Source organism: Eschrichtius robustus, chromosome 19 (genome assembly GCF_028021215.1).
Source record: "Eschrichtius robustus isolate mEscRob2 chromosome 19, mEscRob2.pri, whole genome shotgun sequence".
In the NCBI taxonomy this organism is placed as follows: domain Eukaryota; kingdom Metazoa; phylum Chordata; class Mammalia; order Artiodactyla; family Eschrichtiidae; genus Eschrichtius; species Eschrichtius robustus.
Window position 1 is genome coordinate 14,956,470 of NC_090842.1, and position 19,862 is coordinate 14,976,331.

General features: G+C 43.1%; 1 protein-coding gene across 6 annotated transcripts in view; it reads right to left on the bottom strand.

The window, feature by feature from the left end:
* LOC137752626 (zinc finger protein 19) overlaps positions 1-18,158 on the bottom strand; it is a 32,263-nt gene extending 14,105 nt beyond the window's left edge. For 2 of the 6 annotated variants that reach the window (XM_068527338.1, XM_068527340.1), the window contains exons 1-7: positions 18,035-18,151; positions 15,479-15,647; positions 12,901-12,965; positions 10,017-10,143; positions 9,332-9,445; positions 5,409-6,498; positions 279-395 (exon numbers count right to left, since the gene is read on the bottom strand). In XM_068527338.1, coding sequence (XP_068383439.1) covers positions 356-395; positions 5,409-6,498; positions 9,332-9,445; positions 10,017-10,143; positions 12,901-12,933 — 1,404 coding nt within the window. In that variant the 5' untranslated portion in view covers positions 12,934-12,965; positions 15,479-15,647; positions 18,035-18,151 and the 3' untranslated portion in view covers positions 279-355. Of the gene's footprint in view, positions 1-278; positions 396-3,036; positions 6,499-9,331; positions 9,446-10,016; positions 10,144-12,900; positions 12,966-15,265; positions 15,452-15,478; positions 15,648-18,034 lie in introns of those variants that run through there. The other 4 variants (XM_068527342.1, XM_068527339.1, XM_068527341.1 and 1 more) reach the window with 4 other exon arrangements.
* Between the last annotated feature and the right edge of the window lie 1,704 nt (positions 18,159-19,862).

Sequence of the window (19,862 nt, forward strand, 5' to 3'; positions counted from 1 at the left end):
GTTAAAGTGGGCTTGTGGATTAAATTATAATGTGGGTACCATATAATTTCTTGATTTGGGGGTTATGTGCTGGTTCTCAGGGAGAGTATCCCTGTTTTGGGTAAAACACACTGGAGTATTTTGTGTGAAGTGGCAAATGTGAATACTTTTTACCTTTGTGGAAAATTTTCTGTATGTGTGAAATTACTAGAAAGTAAATTACTTTTCAAAACAACCATGTCAATACCATGCCGAAAAAACAGAACACATTGAACTTCATTATAAATGCCAGGACTTACCCAGATCCAGTTCAATGAAAGTTGTGATGTTAATTGGCCTTGTAGGAGTCCACATGTTATTAAGAGACACCGTAAGATTACATTAGGAGCCACCATGTCTTGGGTGTTATGGATGACCTGGGATACAGCAGAAACAGTGGGATTTTAGAATTACAGTTTTCCACATCACTCCACAAAAAAAAAACTGTTGGAATAAAATTTAGTGAAGTTGCAGACTATAAAATCAATGTACAAAAATAAGTTAAGTTTCTATGCATTAATAATGAACCACTAGAAAGAAACAGTAAGAAAATCCCATTTATAACTTCATCAGAAAGAACAAAATACCTAGGAATAAATTAACCAAGGACATGAGAGACCTGTACTCAGAAAACTATAAAGCACTGACTTAAAAACTGGAAGAAGACACAAATAAATAGAAAAATATTCTGTGCTCATGGATTGGAAGAATTACTATTACTAAAATGTCCATTCTACCCAAAGCCATCTACAGATTCAATGCAATCTTGATTAAATTTCCAATGGTGTTTTTCATAAAACTAGAAATAATAATATTTGTATGGCACCACAAAGGACCCTGAATGGCCAAAGGGATTCTGAGAAAAAAGAAAACAGTTGGAGGCATCCCCCCCTCTGACTTCAAACTGTATCACAGAACTAAGGTAACCAAAACAGCGTGGAACTGTCACAAACACAGACACACGGAATAAAGGAACAGAATAGAGAGCCCAGCAATAAACCCACATGTGTGTGGTTAGTTAATTCATGACAATAGGGGCAAGAACATACAACAGGGAAAGGACAGTCCCCTGAAAAAATGGTATTGGGAAAACTGGACACTACCCTCCAAGTAATTAATTAGAAAACACATGGAATGAAATGAATATAGACACAAACTTTACAACTTATACCCAAACTCACCCAAAACTGTCCACAAACTTAAATTACAAAACTATAAAAATTCTAGAAGAAAACGGAAAAAAAATCTACATGACCTTGGGTGTGGAGATGACTTAACACACACCACCAAAAGCCTATCAACAACAAAAATAAGTTAATAATGTAGATTTTATAAAATTAGAAAAAACACAAATTGAGAGAAAAATATTTGCCAAGCACATAGCTAATAAAGGATTTATAATCAAATTTTCCCAAGAACCCTAGAACAAAAAACCTCATTAAAAATGGACACAGAGGGGCTTCCCTGGTGGCGCAGTGGTTGAGAATCTGCCTGCCAATGCAGGGTACACGGGTTCGAGCCCTGGTCCGGGAAGATCCCACATGCCGTGGAGCAACTAGGCCCGTGAGCCACAACTACTGAGCCTGCGCGTCTGGAGCCTGTGCTCCACAACAAGAGAGGCCGCGATAGTGAGAGGCCCGCGCACCGCGATGAAGGGTGGCCCCTGCTTGCCGCAACTAGAGAAAGCCCTTGCACAGAAACGAAGACCCAACACAGCCAAAAATAAATAAATAAATTTTTTTTAAAAATGGGCAAAGATTGGAACAGACTCCTGGCCAAAGAAGATATACAGAGTGTAAAGAGGCATACAAGAATATACTCAACATCATATACCATTAGGGAAATACAAATTAAAACAACAATGAGCTAGCACTGCACACCTATTAGAACTGCTAACTCCAAAAAATGACAATATCAACTGGGGGAAGAACAACAGGAACTTTCCTTCTCTGCTGGTGGAGTACAGGTACAATCACTCTGGAAGACAGTTTGGCAGTTTTTTCCAAAACTAAAAAAGTCTTGGCATAGCATAGAAAAATCAGACCTCTAGTATTTAGACAAGTGCTTTGAAAAACTGTGTTCAAACAAAAACTACCATAAAATTATACACAAGTTCTATTCATAATGGCTAAAAGCTTAAAGATATTAGGATGTTCTTCTGTAGATGAATGCATAAGATTATTGGGGCACCTACATATCAAGGGTAAGAGCATATGGACCCCCAAATATGCCTGTTTGACAGAATTATTTTACTGATTTTTTTAAAACTGCGAACATGAAACAATATAAACCCATCAGAAGTTGCTTTTTATGAGGTCATTACAGGGTGGGATCTGAACCAAGAACAAAGAAGGGTAGAGGAAATTTTTTTCCTCTCCTATATACGCAATGGAATACAATTTAGCAATAGAAAGAAACGAACCACAAGCCCAAGCAAAGACAAATATGACTCTACATGTATATTGCTAAGTGTGTCAACCAAAAAAAAATAACATAATGCAGGAGACAACAAACAGGAAAAGAATTTATTTGGGGTCTTAAGAATTGCTGTTTGGGAGACACAGATTCAGGTAACCCTGAAAGTGTTCCTGGTGAAAGGTTCTTGCCTCGTCCCAAGCAGAATTCAGAGATGAGACAGGGAGGTCAAGAAAGTAAAGTGAGGATTTATTTCAGCTATAGTACGCTCTCGGGGAGAGCGGGCAGGCTCAGGTGAGTAGCTGCCCTGAGTTTTTTCGGCAAGCCGGTTACATGGGGTTTAATATTCATTGGGGAGGGAGGGATTTGGGGGTCATATTCCCTGATTTTCACCCCAGTGCCACCTTCCCCGGGGGAGGAGGAATTTTTGTCCTTATTTAGCCTTGATCAGAAGAGTCATGGCTTCTGTGCATGATGGGTACTTCTTATCTGCAAGGCTAATTTTATTGTAATGAGAGCATAATGAGCAAAAGGTTACATTCGGACACCAGATTCCCGCCTTTTCCACCTTTCTTTGCCTCCAGGACACTTATCCCAAAATGTATGGTTTCCTGCCAGTTTGGAGGTTCCAAGAATCCCACCCCACCCCTGCCTTTTACAAGACGCATGGTTTCCTGCCATCTGGCCCATGCCCCCCTTTCTCTGCTCACATCTAGCTACCTTCCTGCTTTAACAAAAGAATTTCTGGGGAAGAGAAAGAGGGGCTTTTAAAAACAAAAAAGCAATGAGGTTGATAAAAGTTGCCTGGCAATAAAGGCAACTGATTCTGTTGGAAGTCTGAATATATTTGTCCTTAAAGAATCGCCAGTTGTTAGAGGTAAAATAAGTTGATAGATTTTCATGAATTATTTTAGTGTAGGAGTCCAATAAGTATATAGACTGTCAGGAGTTTCTGGCAGATGTTCTGGATGATTTCAACAGGTGAAAAACACCCCATGTAATATGGAAAATACAAGCAGACCAATTAACCATCCTCTGACCCTTTCTCCCTGCTAGTTCTCCTCTCTGTGTTCTGGGATTTCCCTCTCCTGGGACACAGAGAAAACAGGGACAGAGTTGTTTGGCAGCTCCCCTTAAATCTGACCCCACCCAATGTCTTCATCTTCCCCAGACATGCCCCGCCCAATGAGGACACCATGCCAGAGGGAGTCTCACGATGATCCTGATGTGGGCTTCCCTGGTGGCGCAGTGGTTATGAACCTGCCTGCCAATGCAGGAGACATGGGTTAGAGCCCTGGTCCGGGAAGATCCCACATGCTGTGGAGCAACTAAGCCCATGTGCCACAACTACTGAGCCTGCGCTCTAGAGCCTGCAAGCCACAACTACTGAAGCCCGAGTGCCACAACTACTGAAGCCCGCACGCCTAGAGCCTGTGCTCCGCAACAAGAGAAGCCACTGCAATAAGTTCATGCACTGCAACAAAGATTAGCCCTCACCGCAACTAAAGAAAGCCCGCGTGTAACAATGAAGACCCAACGCAGCCAGAAGTAAATAAATAAAAATTTAAAAATGATCCTGATGTGTCAGGACTTATTTGATTATAAGGGACTAGACACGCTTACTCAAGTAAAATAAACATTTTAAATGATAGAAATTAATCCTTACAAGAGACAAGTCGAAGACTGGGTTCAGAGGTGTCAGGTTCAAGGGTTCACATGCTTGTAGTGTGACCTGGTCCCTCCCCGACCATCAGCCTGCTGAGTGCCTTGTGGTCCCATTCACAGGCACAGTTTCTCTCATTGCATCCAGCAACTCCAAGATGACACAAGCTCAAAGTCCATACTGGGAATGGTTTCTCCTTCAGTAGGCTTCCTTGAAAACTCATGGCTTGGAATGCCTTTGGCCTGGCTTGGATAACATTCTCATCCTTGCACTGATCACAGCAATCAGAGGATGGAAAATGGGATCGGCCAGGTGGGTGGAACGTGGGGTCAGCCCTCTGAAACTATTTGGACTGGAAGCAGGTAAGATGTAGCTCCCAAAGGAAAGCTGAGGTGCTGCACTTGGACATGAGGACAGATGCTGGCTCGGTGAAAGCAGCAGGTTCCCTATCACTGACCACCTACTGCACAGCACAGAATCTGAAGCACAAGGTAGAAAGGGATTCACTTAGGGTCAGGGGCTGCAGCCACCCATCTAATGTTCTTGCTATCCTTTCACGACAGCAAGAAGTTTTTCCATTTGCTGAAAAGCAAGGTTGATGATGATGGTAAACTCAAGGCTCCTGCCTTGGGCATCGGGTCCTTGCATCTCAGAGACTGGCCCAGAATAGCTCATATGCCCTAGGAAGGCACACAGACCTCACTCTTGTTCCTGGGAGGTGGTAGCCCAGGATTCATGCCTGCCCCCTGGCCACATTAATCAACCACTCCCAAAGAACAAACATTGCTCATTTTTCCAGTCTCCTCTCTCCATGACAAAGAGCAGACACCAAATGCTAAGGGTGATAGAAAATTCTTGTTCAGTGAAGTACTCGTAGGTTCGAGGATTATTCAATACCATGGAATTCATAATTGGCAGGCTTTCCAAAGTCCACATGGGTGCATGTGGCTCTCCAATACCATTCAGCCACTGTGAAACTGCCCATTAGGAGGCCCAGCTGCTTAACGAGTATGAATGATTAAGATCTTAATGAGTAGGAATGTCAAAAGTTTGTTAACAACTGGAAGGCGAAAGGATTGCCAGGCCACAGTCTGCCGTCTGGTTGTTGTGCCAGGGCCACACTCACCATTTACAAGGTTATTAACTCTTGCCAAGTCTGGGATTCTAACTGGACTATCTTGGGTTATCTACTGACATCTGAACCAACAGCTATAGCTTGAGGGAAGGAATCTGCAGCTGAGCTGGGCCTGTGTCACAAATTCTACCCCTGCGGGGAAGACGGAATCCAAAAGGAAATGTAGTGTACTATTACCAGTAAAAGGGGGTAAAAAATTCTGGGAGGCCAAAACATCCAACATCCAGCACTGGCTTCTCTCCAGGGTGGACATGATCTAGCTGGGAAGAAGTCCTAAAGGTTTTTTCATACTTGACACATTCACAGGGTTTCTCTCTAGTATGGACTCTTCGATGCTGAAGCAGATTTCTTTTGCTAGTAAAGACTATTCCACACTCATCACACACATAGGAAGTCTTCTGAATATGTATTCTTAGATGCCTTTTTAATTGATCCTGAGCACTAAAGGCCTTTCCACAATCTACACAGTCAAAGGGTTTCACCTCACTGTGGACTCGCTGGTGCCGAGTTAGTTTTGTATGAAAATTGAAGGCTTGCCCACATATTTTACAAGAATAAGGCTTTTCCCCTGTGTGAATACGCTGATGCTGACTAAGATAAGAAGGCCGTCCGAAGCTTTTGCCACACTCATTACACTCATAAGGTTTCTCTCCAGTGTGGATTTTCTGATGTCGCAGCAGTGGTGAATTACCAACAAAAGCTTTTCCACACTCATTACACTCATAGGGTTTCTCCCCAGTGTGAATTCTCTGGTGTATAACAAACTCAGAACTACTGGTGAAACCATTTCCACACTCCTTGCAGAGATAGGGTCTGTCCCCACTGTGGATTCTCTGATGCCTGATCAGATTTGCGTTATCATTAAAGGCTCTCCCACACTCTTCACACTGATAGGGTTTCTCTCCAGTGTGGATTCTTTGATGTCGAATTAATGAAGAATTGCCATTAAAGGCTTTTCCACACTCATTACACTCAAAGGGTTTCTCCCCAGTGTGGATTCTCTGGTGTCTAACATAGTAACAAAAATAGCTGAAGCATTTCCCACATTCCTCACATCTGAAGGCCTTCCTATCATAGTGGATTCTTGGAACCTTTCCTCTAATATTTTTCACTGTGGGGATTTCCTGGTGCTTCTCCAGTTCACATGATTTTAGGAAGCTGTTTCTCTTAAGAACATTCTTCTGTGGCCCATGTGACATCATCATGTCTCTTTCTTCAGAAACTCCCCATGTTGGTGTCAACTCATTGTCAATGTTGGTCCCGGCATCTGACATAACAAACAGAAAACAAAAATGCCACCTGAGGATTATACTAGAAAACAAAAGAATATTGAAAGTTATTGTCATCCCCCCTTATCTGCAGTTTCCCTTTCTGTAGTTTCTGTTTCCTTGTCAACCATGGTCTGAAAATATTAAATGGAAAGTTCCAGAAATAACAATTCTTAAGTTTTAAATTGTGCACTGTTCTGAGTAGAATGATGAAAACTAGAGCCATCCCACTCTGATCAGATGTAAATCATCCCTCTGTATATGCTACCTGCCTATTACTAAGTAGCTGATTCAGTTATCAGATTGACCATTGCAGTACTGCAGTGCTTGTGTTCAAGTAACCCTTATTTTACTTCATAATGGCCCCAAAGTGCAAGAGGAGTGATACTGGCAATTTAGATATTCTCTTACTGTGCCTAATTTATAAATTAAACTTTATCATAGGTATGCATGTATAGAAAAAGACATGGTATATCCACAGTCGGTCCTCTGTATCCATGAATGAAGAACCCGCAGTTACAGGAGGCCTACTGTACTATGCCATTTTATGTATGAGACTTGAGCATCTGCAGATTTTGGTATCCACAGGGGTCCTGGAGCCAATTCCCCCACAGATACTCCGGGACAACTACATAGGGTTCGGTATTATCTGCAGTTTCAGGCACCCACTGGGGGTCTTAGAATGTATGCCCCACAGATAAGGGGGGACTACTGGATACAGATTTTAGAGATTACTAAAACTCCCAACATCAGCCTGCTATTGAGACAAGACTAATAAAATGAAAGTGCCAAATACTCAAAGGCAGAGAACAGTTGAGATGGAAAGTTGTTTATATATTTCAGATACTAGTCTCTGTCAGATATTATATTATGCCAGAAATTGCAGTGGATCTTCTATTCCCTTCCTCCAGTCAGACTACCTTCCTTTTTTTCCCATCTGCAACCCATTCTTATCTGTTGAACTCAAACAAATGGCCCTGCCACTGAAGGAGCATCACCTGAGCTTCTAAACTGAAATTACTCTGACCTCTCCTCCTGCTATGCTTCACAGCCCACTGCCTATATATCAACAACAGCACTTGACACATTTTTTGCAGCTCTGAACATCTGTCTCCATAACTTGTATCCTCCAGAGCTTCTAAAACAAAGCTTGGCACATGGCAAGTGCTCAAAAACTGCTCCTGAATAAATCTATCCCATCCAAGGAAGGAGGGCCTCTGAGACAGGCAATGATGAAACTCAGAAAGGAGCAATGGACACAAAAATTAACTCAAAATGGATTAAAGACTTGAACATAAGTAAGACCTGAAACCATAAAACTCCTAGAAGAAAACATAGGCAGTAACCTCCTGACATAGGTCTAGGAGATGATTTTTTGAACCTGACAGAAAAAGCAAAAGCAACAAAAGCAAAAATAAACAAGTGGGACAACATTTAACTAAAAAGCTTCTGCACAGCAAAGGAAACCAACAAAATGAAAAGGCAACCTATGAACAGGAGAAAATATTTGCAAACCATATATCTGATAAGGGGTTAATATCCAAAATATATAAAGAAGTCATACAACTCAATAGCAAAAAAATCCCAAACAATTCAATTAAAAAATAAGAAGATCTGAACAGACATTTTTCCATAGACAGATGGCCAACAGGCACGTGAAAAGATGCTCAACATCACTAATCATCAGGGAAATGCAAATCAAAACCACAATGAGATATCACCTCACACTGATTAGAATGGCTATTATCGAAAAGACAAGAAATAAGGTGTTGGCAAGGATGTGGAGAAAAGGGAACCCTTGTGCAATGTTGATGGACATGTAAATTGGTACACCCACCATGGAAAACAGTATGGTGGTTCCTCAAAAAATTAAAAAGAGAACTACCATGTGATCCAGGAATTCCAAAGAAAATGAAAACACTTGGTATTTAACCAAAGAATATGAAAACACTAACTAGAAAAGATATATGCACCCCTATGTTCATTGCAGCATTATTTATAATAGCCAAGATACTGAAGAAAGCTAAGTGTCCACTGATGGCTGAATGGATAAAGAAAATGTGATTGATACATACATACACACACACACAGAAGAATGTTAATTCAGCCATAAAAAAAGAAGGAAATCTTGTGATTTGTGACAACATCGATGGACCTCGAGAGCATTATGCTAAGTGAAATAAGTCGGACAAATAAAAACAAATACAGTATAATCTCACTTATATCTAAAATCTAAAAAAAAGAAACCACACACACAAAAACAAATAAACCAAGCTCCCAGTTGAGAACAGGTTGGTGGTTGCTAGAGGCAGGGGTAGGGAGTGAGAGAAATAGGTGAAGGTACAAACTTCCAGTTATAAAATAAGTCATGGGAATGTAATGTACAGCATGGTGACTAGAGTTAACAATACTGTACTGCATATTTGAAGGTTGCTGAGAGTAAATCAAAAGTTCTCATTGGAAGAAAAAAAATTTTGTAATTATGAAAGGGAACGGTTGTTAACTAGACTTCTTGTGGTGATCATTAATGCAATGTATGCAAATATCAAATCATTATTTGTATACCTGAAACTAATTTGTTATATGTCAATTATACTTCAATAAAAAACATTTTTTTAATTAAAAAAGAAGAAAGGAGCAATAGATTCGAGAATTATGAGATGTGTTAATTGGAAATATGTTAGAAAGAATTAAGATTGGTGGAAATGGTTTCATATTTTACTATTTTGAGAAATCATCTGTTTTATTTAAATCCTTCCCAGCATGGTCCATTTTAAAATATACTGCTCTGTAAAGCTCTGTAGCTGCTGTTCCTAAACGTGCCTTACTTACTTTTACAGATGTCTTTGGTCCCCTGTGCAGGGTGATCATCCCGTGTCCCCAGGCCCCAAGGCAAATCCCCTCTCTCCAGAAGTGAGACCAACGCAGGTTTGGGAACTGGGTATCCTGAAAAGGGGTAGAAAATGGCACCTTTCAGTCGTGTTTCTGCTGTGTCGAAAGAAGGAAAAGCTCAGGAGTCTCAGTGAGAATAAAACAGATCCACAGAATAGGGCTCAGGACTGGAGAAAGCCAAGGCTTTTGCTCAAGTGGAAACTGAGCATTTGTGACCTCTTCCTAAAGCAACACGTAAGAGTACGTAAGTTAGTGATCCTGCAGGACATATGCAAACACAGGGAAGGGGTCATACCCTTCCCTAGACTACGGGGAGACAGCAACAAGCTGAGAACTTATCTGGCAACGGATGCTACTTATTCCTTACTGTGCAGAGCCCCTGAGAGGACAGACCATACTCTTACCAGGCGACAGCAATTCCCTATATTGAGACCAAACTGACCCGAGACTTGTCCCTACCCAGCAAGCTCTCAAGTGGGTCATTTGGTCTCAGTCCCAGAACCATCAGTGAAGGATACAAGAGATGACTCCTCCCTTTCCACACCACACCTCCGGCTGATAAGGAGGAAAAAAGGAAGGAAATGGGAAAGCATAGATCTGAGTCCCAGGAGAAAAGTGGCCTTACCCAGAGACGTCAAGTTCCCATAAATCTCCAGCATCACACTTCTGTACAGGGCCCTCTGTGCAGGAGAAAGGCCAGCCCATTCTGTCTGGGTGAAGTATACAGCCACGTCCTCAAAGGTCACCACCTCCTAAAACAAGAGGTTCCTGCTGCCCCAGAGCCAATTCTCTGGCTCAGGGCCAGAGTGTGGGGTACAGGGGACAGTATGAGGGAGGGGCCTTATTAAGGATGAGTAATGAGAAAACATGAAAGAACTGAGTGTTAAATGACTATTGCTACAACCAAAAATCTGGAACTTCTCTCACTACCAGAAGAGTTTCCATTTGGACACAAAATTTAGTGTCATAAAACACAACACATTTTGAAAACCCTGGAAAGTCTCCCATTAATTAATATTTCTAGAGCAAAATCTCTTTGATTTTATAAAACTTTGTCTTTTATTGTTGCACCTACAAGGAAACAATTAGTTTCAGTCTCTCCAGACACCACTCAGAGGTGGCATCTCAGGACTGACCTGTTCCCCCTTCACTGCCCCAAGTGCCCAGTCAATCCATCTTTTCCCCACACGTGCTCATTCTACCCTAAACCTCAAGTCCACATGACAGGAACAGAGTCACATTTTGCCCTGATGACTGGTCTCATCCAACCCTCTTCTGTTGCTTGAAGAAGGGGTTGTACAGCTTGTGCTCAAGAATGTCCAGTAGAGAGAGCTCAGTGCTGCCGGGGGCAGTCTATTCTGCTTCCTGATGCGTTTTCCTGGGAGAAGATGCTTCTGGAATCAAATTGCTGCTGGGTAGTTCTTTTAGCTGCTTTTCTTTATACCTCCAAGACAATCTGTAATTGTTTCTGCCAACTAAGGCTCATGCTTTTTTAATAGTCACCCTTTCCCTTCCCTGATGGTCCCAACTCTACCTTCCCAGAGAGCTCAGGATCTGGTTTATAAAACTCTCATTCATTCCCCAGACTTTGGTATCAAACCTGGTTACCTGAACGTGCAGTGAATATCCTGCCACCTTCCAACACCTCAACTGATTCTGCAGATCTCCCCAGCACTGCCTCAGACTCCCTGGGGGACCTAACACATCTGACCCATCTAACACCAAAAGCATCCCCCCTTCCTGCCCCCTGCCAAACTGACTTTATTTTCAATTCACATAACTAACTGACACAGTGAGTGACAGTGTTGTTTCTCAGTTAACTGCGAATTTCATCCCAGTCTCCTAAGTTAGAAAATTGAAATTCATACTAGACTAACTTGCCCTAGTCACTACTCATTTCCGATAAATAGTCAGTAATCAAATCCTGCCAATTTTATTGTCTAAATGTTTCTGGAATCTGACTCCTCTTCACTATGGTACAATCAGTACAGTAGTACGGGCTGGGGATACTTAACTCCAATTCCAGGCCTGTTCTCTTCTGAATCCATCCTCAGCCAGCCATACAATCAACAACTTAAAATGACAAACTGACTCAGTCAACTGAATGACTTCCTTGAATGAGTCACCACTAACTACAACAGTGGTTCTCCAAGTGTGGTTCCCCAGAGCAGCAGCAGGATCACCTAGGAACTTGTTGCAAAGGCAAATTCACAGGCCCCATCCGAAAGCAATTTGTACTTCCATAAGCCCTCCAGGTGATTCTGGCGCACACTGAAGTCTGAGAACCCTGGACTACAGGATAAAATCCGAGCTCAGGAAACCAAGCTCTATCAGGTAACAGTTGGTGATGGGAAAGCACAAGACTGTACACAGAGAAACTAGTTGGGAAACTCTGCAAACAAAATCCCAGAAAAGGAATGACAAACCCTGAATGAGGGCAATATAAAAGATGGGACAAGTGGAAGAGATAGTAGGCAGAAGCAATGAGACTTGGTAACTCTCTGAAAGTGGTATCAAGGGGGAAGAGAGTCAACAATTACTCAGCAACCTAAAAACTGAGTGGTCAGGATTGCGACACGGTGATACCAATAACTCACTAACAACTTACAGAAGATCAGAAGAGGACGGGAGCAACAAGAAAGACAATGTCTTTGTGAGATAGTAGGCAGAAGGACCTGCCAGACACCAGAAATCCAGGATTGGGACTTAGGATATAGTTCACAGATGCTAAGTTACTGGATAAATAAGTCCCAGGAAGAAGGAAATGGTTAAGGAACACCCAGCATCTCATCAGTCTCAAAAAGTGAAATCAACTCAAGAAATCAATTTCCCTGTCCCACAAATGTAAGGTTCTTAATGTTCACCTCACAGATGAAGTTAAGGTGCAAAGAGGTTAAGTGACTGGGTCAAGGCCACAAAGCCACTGAGGCTTTATGGGATCCCTCACTTCAGGTGTTCTGTCCTAGTGCAGATTTTTCCTATTATAGCCCCCTGCCTTGATTAGCCAACAGCACTGACCTCAAGGAAAATATATTTTCCCTGATTCTGAAGCCAACTTCTTTAATAAATGGGACAAGCCCACCTTTTCTTGTCTTCTTCCTGCCATTGCTCTGCCCCTACTTCCCAAGAACCTTGTGACCTCGTTAATCTCGATTACTCTCACTGTGTAATCAATACCTACAGCACCAGCCTGAGTCCTTCATTCTCACAGGTCCCTCTGTAGGAGGAACCAGTGAACCTGGGAACCATCTAGCTCAACAGAGATCCTCAGAGTGCAGGAGCCTAGGCTTCTGCTGCCCAGGACACTCTCTCCAGCCATCACTTGCTGGGCTTCTGGCTGTTCAATCCCTCATCATCAGCTTTCCCTGGCACCCAGTCCTATTGAAGAGAATCAACAAGGGTTTTCCTACTGCTTTGGCTCTAAGACTTTTGCCGGAATCATCTCTCTCATCCCCCATTTCCTTCAAATCAGATCTCTCCAAGGCTGACCTGAGGGAATCACAGCTCACCTGGTGCCAGGCTCTCAGCGGCATGACAGCCATCACCTGGGCTTCCTCTCAATGAAGGGCAGGAGCTGAGGGAAGAAGCAAAGAGAAACACGAGTGAGCCCGACCCAGACAAAGGCTCTCCTTTAAAACAACAAACTTGCCAGTAACAGTAGCAATCATTTACTAAATGCCACTGGGTAACTGGTGTATGAATATTTCCTCTTTTAATCCACACTATGCCATGAAGTTTGAATTCTGAAGAAACTGAGAATTTGAAAAGTAAGTAACTTGCCCTCAGCACCATAGGCTGTACTCACCAACATCATGCAATGCTGCCTGTCCTAAGACATGAGTACAGGGGAACATGAATACACAAAGAGCAAAACAAGCAAAAGACACCAGAAAACTCAAAGCAAACCCTAACAAGAGGAAATCCAGACCTTCATTTTTAAAAATAAAATTTTACTGAGAAACATAAAAGGTAAAAAAAAAATAGAAATATGTTTTTGGAGGAAAAATACATATTCTCTCATTCAATCTCCACAATAATCCTTTGAACCTTTTCTTTTTTCCAAATAAGAAAACAAGTCTAAGACAATAATTTTCTCTACCAAGGTCCGTCACCCAGTGGAAACCAAGCTCTATCCACCTAGTGGATGGATGAACTTGGATCCCAAACCAGGTAAGCCAGATTCTAGAGGCCAAGCTTTTAATAACTACATCAAAGTGCTTCCAATAGTAATCCCAACAGGATTTTTTTTTTTTTTAGAACTTGATAAAGTGATTCTAAGGTTAATATGGAAAAATAGGTAAAAGTAGCCCCCAAAAAATCAGAAAAAGAATCTTAGAGTAGGGTTTCCTTTTCTTGGATCTTGGGGCAGGCATCTTTTTTGATCATCACCCCACTCTACACCCAGTGATAACCAGAAACAAATTAGCAAAGGACCCTGAAGAGGCCACACAACATGCCAAAAGGTCTGGGTTATTACTTTAATTATGTCATCCCCTACAGACACTTTGCATTCTTGTTAATCAGTCATATTCTACCAAAAAGCCAGCATCTTCCGAAACTCATTGCATGCTGCAATTTCCTGCTAGCCTCATCTTGTGCCACCCTCCTGCTTTCTATTAGTTTAGCCACACTGGTCTTCTTTCAGTTTCTCTACTGTGCTAATTCAGGATCTTTGTACCTACTGTTCCTCTGCATGAACCACTCTTCTCCAACCTTAGAACCTTTGGAACTGACAGTCTCTGTGTGCAATACTCTCCAGCAGCCTGACCTCTCTTCATCTAGGTAACTGCCTGCTCACCCTTCAGATCACCGCCTGTCTCCACAGATCAGGTCGGGGGCCCTGGGTTACACACTCCACTAGCACTGTATTCCCTTTCTTGTATACCACCTCTCCCAGTTTGAGATAATACACTGATGTATGTTTTCTTCATCCCACAAACATTTATCACATATTTATTTCATTCCAGGCCAAGCGTGAGACACAGGAGATAACAGTGGAGAGAGAAAGGTTTGATCTCTTCCATCATGGTGCTTAGACTAAAGAAATCAAAGATTCTCAGTTAGCTTTAAAGACCACAATCGTGATTAGTGCCAGGGAGAATTTATCCTAGATGGGGAGGCTTAAGAATAGGAATTAGGGCTTCCCTGGTGGCGCAGTGGTTGAGAATCTGCCTGCCAATGAAGGGGATACGGGTTCGAGCCTTGGTTTGGGAGGGTCCCACATGCCGCGGAGCAACTAGGCCCGTGAGCCACAATTACTGAGCCTGCGCGTCTGGAGCCTGTGCTCCGCAACAAGAGAGGCCGCGATAGTGAGAGGCCCGCGCACCGCGATGAAGAGTGGCCCCCGCCTGCCGCAACTAGAGAAAGCCCTCGCACAGAAACGAAGACCCAACACAACCAGGAATAAATAAATAAATAAAAATTAAAAAAAAAAAAGAATAGGAATTAACTAGGCTGAAAGAAAAATCTTTCCGAAAGTAACAGCATGTGCAAAGACAGGTTCTCGAAATGAAAGTCCAAGAAGACTGTAGCATAGCTAAGGGAAGTGTGCTGAACACGAGGGTGAAGAAGTTGCAAGAGGCCAAGTCCCACATGGCCTCTGCACGTCAAGGACTTCATCTTCAACCTAAAAGCAACAGACCGCAACTACAGGGTTCGGAGCAGGTGGAGTGAAACGATCGCACTGGATTAATGGGGGGCTTTCCATTAAACTGAAAGCTCCCTGGGGGAGGGGCCCACGGCCGTCTCATTCGCAGCTACATCCTGGGAACCTACAAGAGCAACTGGCATTTCGCTGCTCAGTAAGTAGCTGTTGGCCCAGGGAACAGGGGAGGCTGCGGCTGTGTTGGGTCAAAGGGCGCCTCCTTTCCATACCCAGCCTCCATTTCCTAAGGCGGCCGCAGCGGGCTGGGGAAAAGGCGCCAGGGCGGGCTGGACTGCCCGGCGGGCGCCCTCGCTCCTCGGATCCGGTGGCGCCGCCCGACTCCCTCCACCTCGACATCAGGGACTAAGGCGACACCCTCCTCCAGGGGAGTGAAGAGCGAGACCCCAGCACCTTTGCTGCGGCCGCAAACCCCCAACACTCACCTCAGGAAAGGCGCAATGTACGGCGTGACCGGAAGTGCGTCACTACGTCGGCTGCGGCGCCCAAGCTTCACGAGCTTCCTCTCTAGGAAGCCAGAACGCACCTCTCTGTGGACTCTGGCTTTCCTCCCCCTGGCGTACGTTTTTAACCGCGGACCTAGAACAGAAAAAGCTTATCCTTGTTTAAGCTAACCTCTAGCTGAAACTTAGCATTTCCTTCAATTATATGTTGGCAAAAACCACAGTAGTATCAGCAGTGCCTTGCGACTTTGTCAGCAATAGAAATCATAGATGTTTTTATGTCACATTGCAATTGATGAAGTTACAGTGGAACTTAAGTATCATGCATGGTCACTTTTGCCTTGGCTGACAAAAAAAGTAAAGTTAACCTATTGTTTTGTTGCAGTACCTATACTGACTACATTTGATGTGATTATCTCCTTGCTGCTGAAAACATACTTAATGGTGAGAGAACGCCTTCCCTGTAAGGTTGGCAACAAGGCAGGTATGTCATCTCTTCCCACTACTATTCAACATCCTCCTGGGAGTCCTAGCAAGTGCAAGAAGGCCAGAAAAAGAAATAAAAGGCATAGAGATTGGAAATAAAGAAATAAAACTGTTACTATTTGCAGAGGACATGATTGTCTACACAAAAAAAATCCCAAAGAATCTACAGAACTTCTAGAACTAACAGTGAGTTTAGCAAGGTTGAAACAGGAGGGAAGGGGGCAGGGCACAACCTTTAAAGGAATGACAGCCGTTGAGGATACGACATAAACTGGTTAGAACCAACTAGGTCCGGCTTACCTGACCGGCCAGTGGTTGAGACTCTATGCCCCCACTGCAGGGGGCATGGGTTCGACCCCTGGTGGGGGAGCTAAGATTCCGCATGCCTCACAGAGTGGGAAGGAAAAAAAAAAAAAAAAACCAACTAGGTCCAAGATAGCAGGAGATTCAACTTCCTGTAAACCTTGCGTCTCATTATACGCTCATTGTAACACACTGGCATATGCTAATGACACACCCGCAGGTGCCATGACAGTTCCAAGGCTAACCCTAAAAGGCCAAAAAGTGGGCGGTGGCCCAACTCCTGGAAATCCCCACCCCCTTCTCCAAGATAATTGAAATAATATACCCAGTCATTAGCCTATGAAATTACCCAGCCCATAAAAACTAACCACCCCATATTTCAGGGCCTCTCGCCTGCTGAGATGGCCCATACTCTCTCTGTGGAGTGTGTATTTCTCTCAATAAATCTACTTCGCCTCTCGCTGAATTCCTTCCGCGCAGAGACATAAAGCACCTAAACTTCAGTAGGTCCTGAGACAAGGTGTGTGATTTTTATTAAAAGACAGTGGGTCAAGTCCCAAACTCAGTTGTGTGGCTTCAAGGTCACAGAGTTAAAGGTGCAAAAAAGATCAATTGTTGGAAACCAAAATTTCCAGCAATAAAATTTCCTGCAACCTTAATAAATTTTTAAAAACAGTACCATTTATAACAGCATAAAAAACATGAAATACTTAATGCTTAACAAAATATGTACAAGATATGCATGCTGAAACTATAAAATAATGACAAAAGAGATGAATGTATACCTAATAAATAGAGATACTGTGTTCATTGATTGAAAAACTCAATATTATTAAGATGTCAATTATCCCCCAAATTGCTCTATATATTCAAAGCAAGCCAATCAAAATCCCAGCAAGACCTTTGTAGAAATCAATAAGCTGATTCAATTGCATGTCAATCATTTAACAGAGCTGAAAAAAAGCAGTGGAGAAAGGAGGGATTTTTCAATAAATTATGCTGGAACATTTGGATATCCCAATAGAAAAATAAGATTCTTACTTCACACCATCGCTAAAATAAATTCCAGGTGGACAAAAAATCTAATTGCAACAAATCTACATCTTTGATGAGAAAGTACGGGCAGTATGATTTCTACAGATGTGTTAATCCTGTCTGCCCACACATCTGATGCCTGAACCCTGTAATGGATACCTCAACATGGGGCTGCTCAAGCTACAGTCCAGCATCCCCGGCAGATGGACGTGGTGCCTTCAGAGGCATCTCGCATGGCCTCCCTGTACATGTTTGTACCCACTTGCCACCAACCTTGCCATAATGCCCAGTGGCACTGATTACCTCTTCATGTCCTCTGTTGTCTCCTATGACTGCCCCTCCTGCCCTTCTGCAAGCCAAGGAAAAAGGCCTCAGGAGAAATCAAACCTGCTAACACCTTGATTTTGAACTTCCAGCCCCCAGAATTGTGAGAAAATAAATTTCCGTTGTTTAAGCCTCACAGTCTGTGGTATTTGTTATGGCAGTACATGCAAACTACTTTAGACATATAAAGTTAAGACATGTTGGCAGTGTCAGAGGCTGCTAGTTGCCTGTACAAGCATCTATTTGTCCCTCTTATTTAGTAACAGAAAAATGCATCAGGGGTTGGCACCTTGTCTCTCACCCAAGGACATTTCTTGCCATCCTTGTAAGTCTGTGGGTCTCCCAGGACTAAGTTCTGCACAGTGAAGTGGAAGTGTTCTCAGTACTTACAGGATATTTCCTTGAAAGGAAGTTGACATGCTCTTCTTCTTTTCCTCCATCCTGCATCCTGGAATGGCTGGAGCTCTAGCTGTTGCTTTAGACTATGAGGATATTGCCCCATCTGATGGATGGCAGTGCGGTGAACTGGAAGGAGGCAGGATTCCCGCTGCCAGTGTGCAGCTGCCTATCTCCAGATCTCTTTTATTTTTTTACATATATTTTTAAATTAATTAATTAATTAATTTTTTGGCTGCCTTGGGTCTTCATTGCTGCACGCCGGCTTTCTCTAGTTGAGGCGAGGGGGGCTACTCTTCATTGCGGTGCCCGGGCTTCTTATTGCGGTGGCTTCTCTTGTTGCGGAGCACAGGCTCTAGGCGCGTGGGCTTCAGTAGTTGTGGCACGTGGGCTCAGTAGGTGTGGCGCATGGGCTTAGTTGCCGCGGCGTGTGGGATCTTCCCAGAGCAGGGCTCGAATCCGTGTCCCCTGCATTGGCAGGCAGATTTCCAACCACTGCGCCAACAGGGAAGTCCCCAGATCTCTTTTAAAAAAAGGAAAAATCAACTCCAGTCTTATTTTAAGCTCTATTATTTTGGATTTTCAATTATGTGCGCTTGAACCTAACCAAGCCTGATCCAAAGACAGTAAGTCAGTTAGAGGGGGACTCCAGCAGTGGTACCTAGGTCACATATCATGGATAATCTGCTAGATACTCAAGTTCAGGAAGATGGAGCTACTCCGGTACGTTAGAGATAAAAGACACATTGGGGGTCCAGCTCAGGCACTTACTATGAAGGTACTACTTTCAAATAGTTGTAGCAACAAAAATGCCAGTGCCACACAGCCACTAAGCCTTACTGGGGAATCTAGGAACCAGGTCCTCTGCCTCCTAGAGCTGTATTTTCAACTTCTGCACATGCTACCTCCCTGACAACAGCAGTTTTGAGACTGTCAAACACACAATGAGCCACTCTGTACTAGATATGCCTCACTGTTTTATCTCAACCCATTCACCGCCCTCTTTTCTCCAAAGCCAATATACAGCCTCCCTGTGCCTTGACCTGATCCCCAGTGTCTTCCATTCACAAAGAGCATACCAAAGTCACCTCAAATGTGTCTTTTCTGTCACTGAATTACATTTGTTACAGATCTTGCATCCAGCCTTTAGGGCATCACTCTGTGACAGTTAGAGCATGGGCTCTGAAGCCAGACTGCCTGGGTTTGAATCTCTGCTCTTCCATTTACTAGCTGTATCTTTGGGCAACCTACTTAACCTCTCTGTTCCTCACTTTCCTAATTGAAACAAGATAACAGTACTTCAAAGGCTGTTGGGAGTTAGTAAGTTACTGCATTGTGGAGCACCTAGCAGAGATAAGTGCCACAAAATGTTACTGGTTATTAGCATTTATTAAAGAACAGCTATGGCAAATTAAAGACTAGTATTCTGTTGGGGAAGCAACAACAGGAACTAACAAACCTCAACTCAAGTGACTTCAACCATTTCTTCATCTGAATCACTTTGGTTTCGGCAGAATTATAAGTCCACTACTAAAAATGATTCCCCTCCCCGGGCAGGGGTAGATTGCTGTCAAGTACAGAGGAAGTGGTGAAGTCATTTTCTCAGGCCCAGATTTCAGACAACAGGTTAAATCTGGAATTGAAAACTGCCATGACAGTAGATGACAGTACAAGGTGGCATGGGAAGTAACAAGGCACAGGTTGACAGGCATCCAAAGAAGAGAACTTCCTCCTTATTTTTACAAAAACATATCCTCAGTATCTCTTTAGACCAGTGGAAACAATTTTGATTGTTATGAATGAGGGTAGGGGAGAACATCAC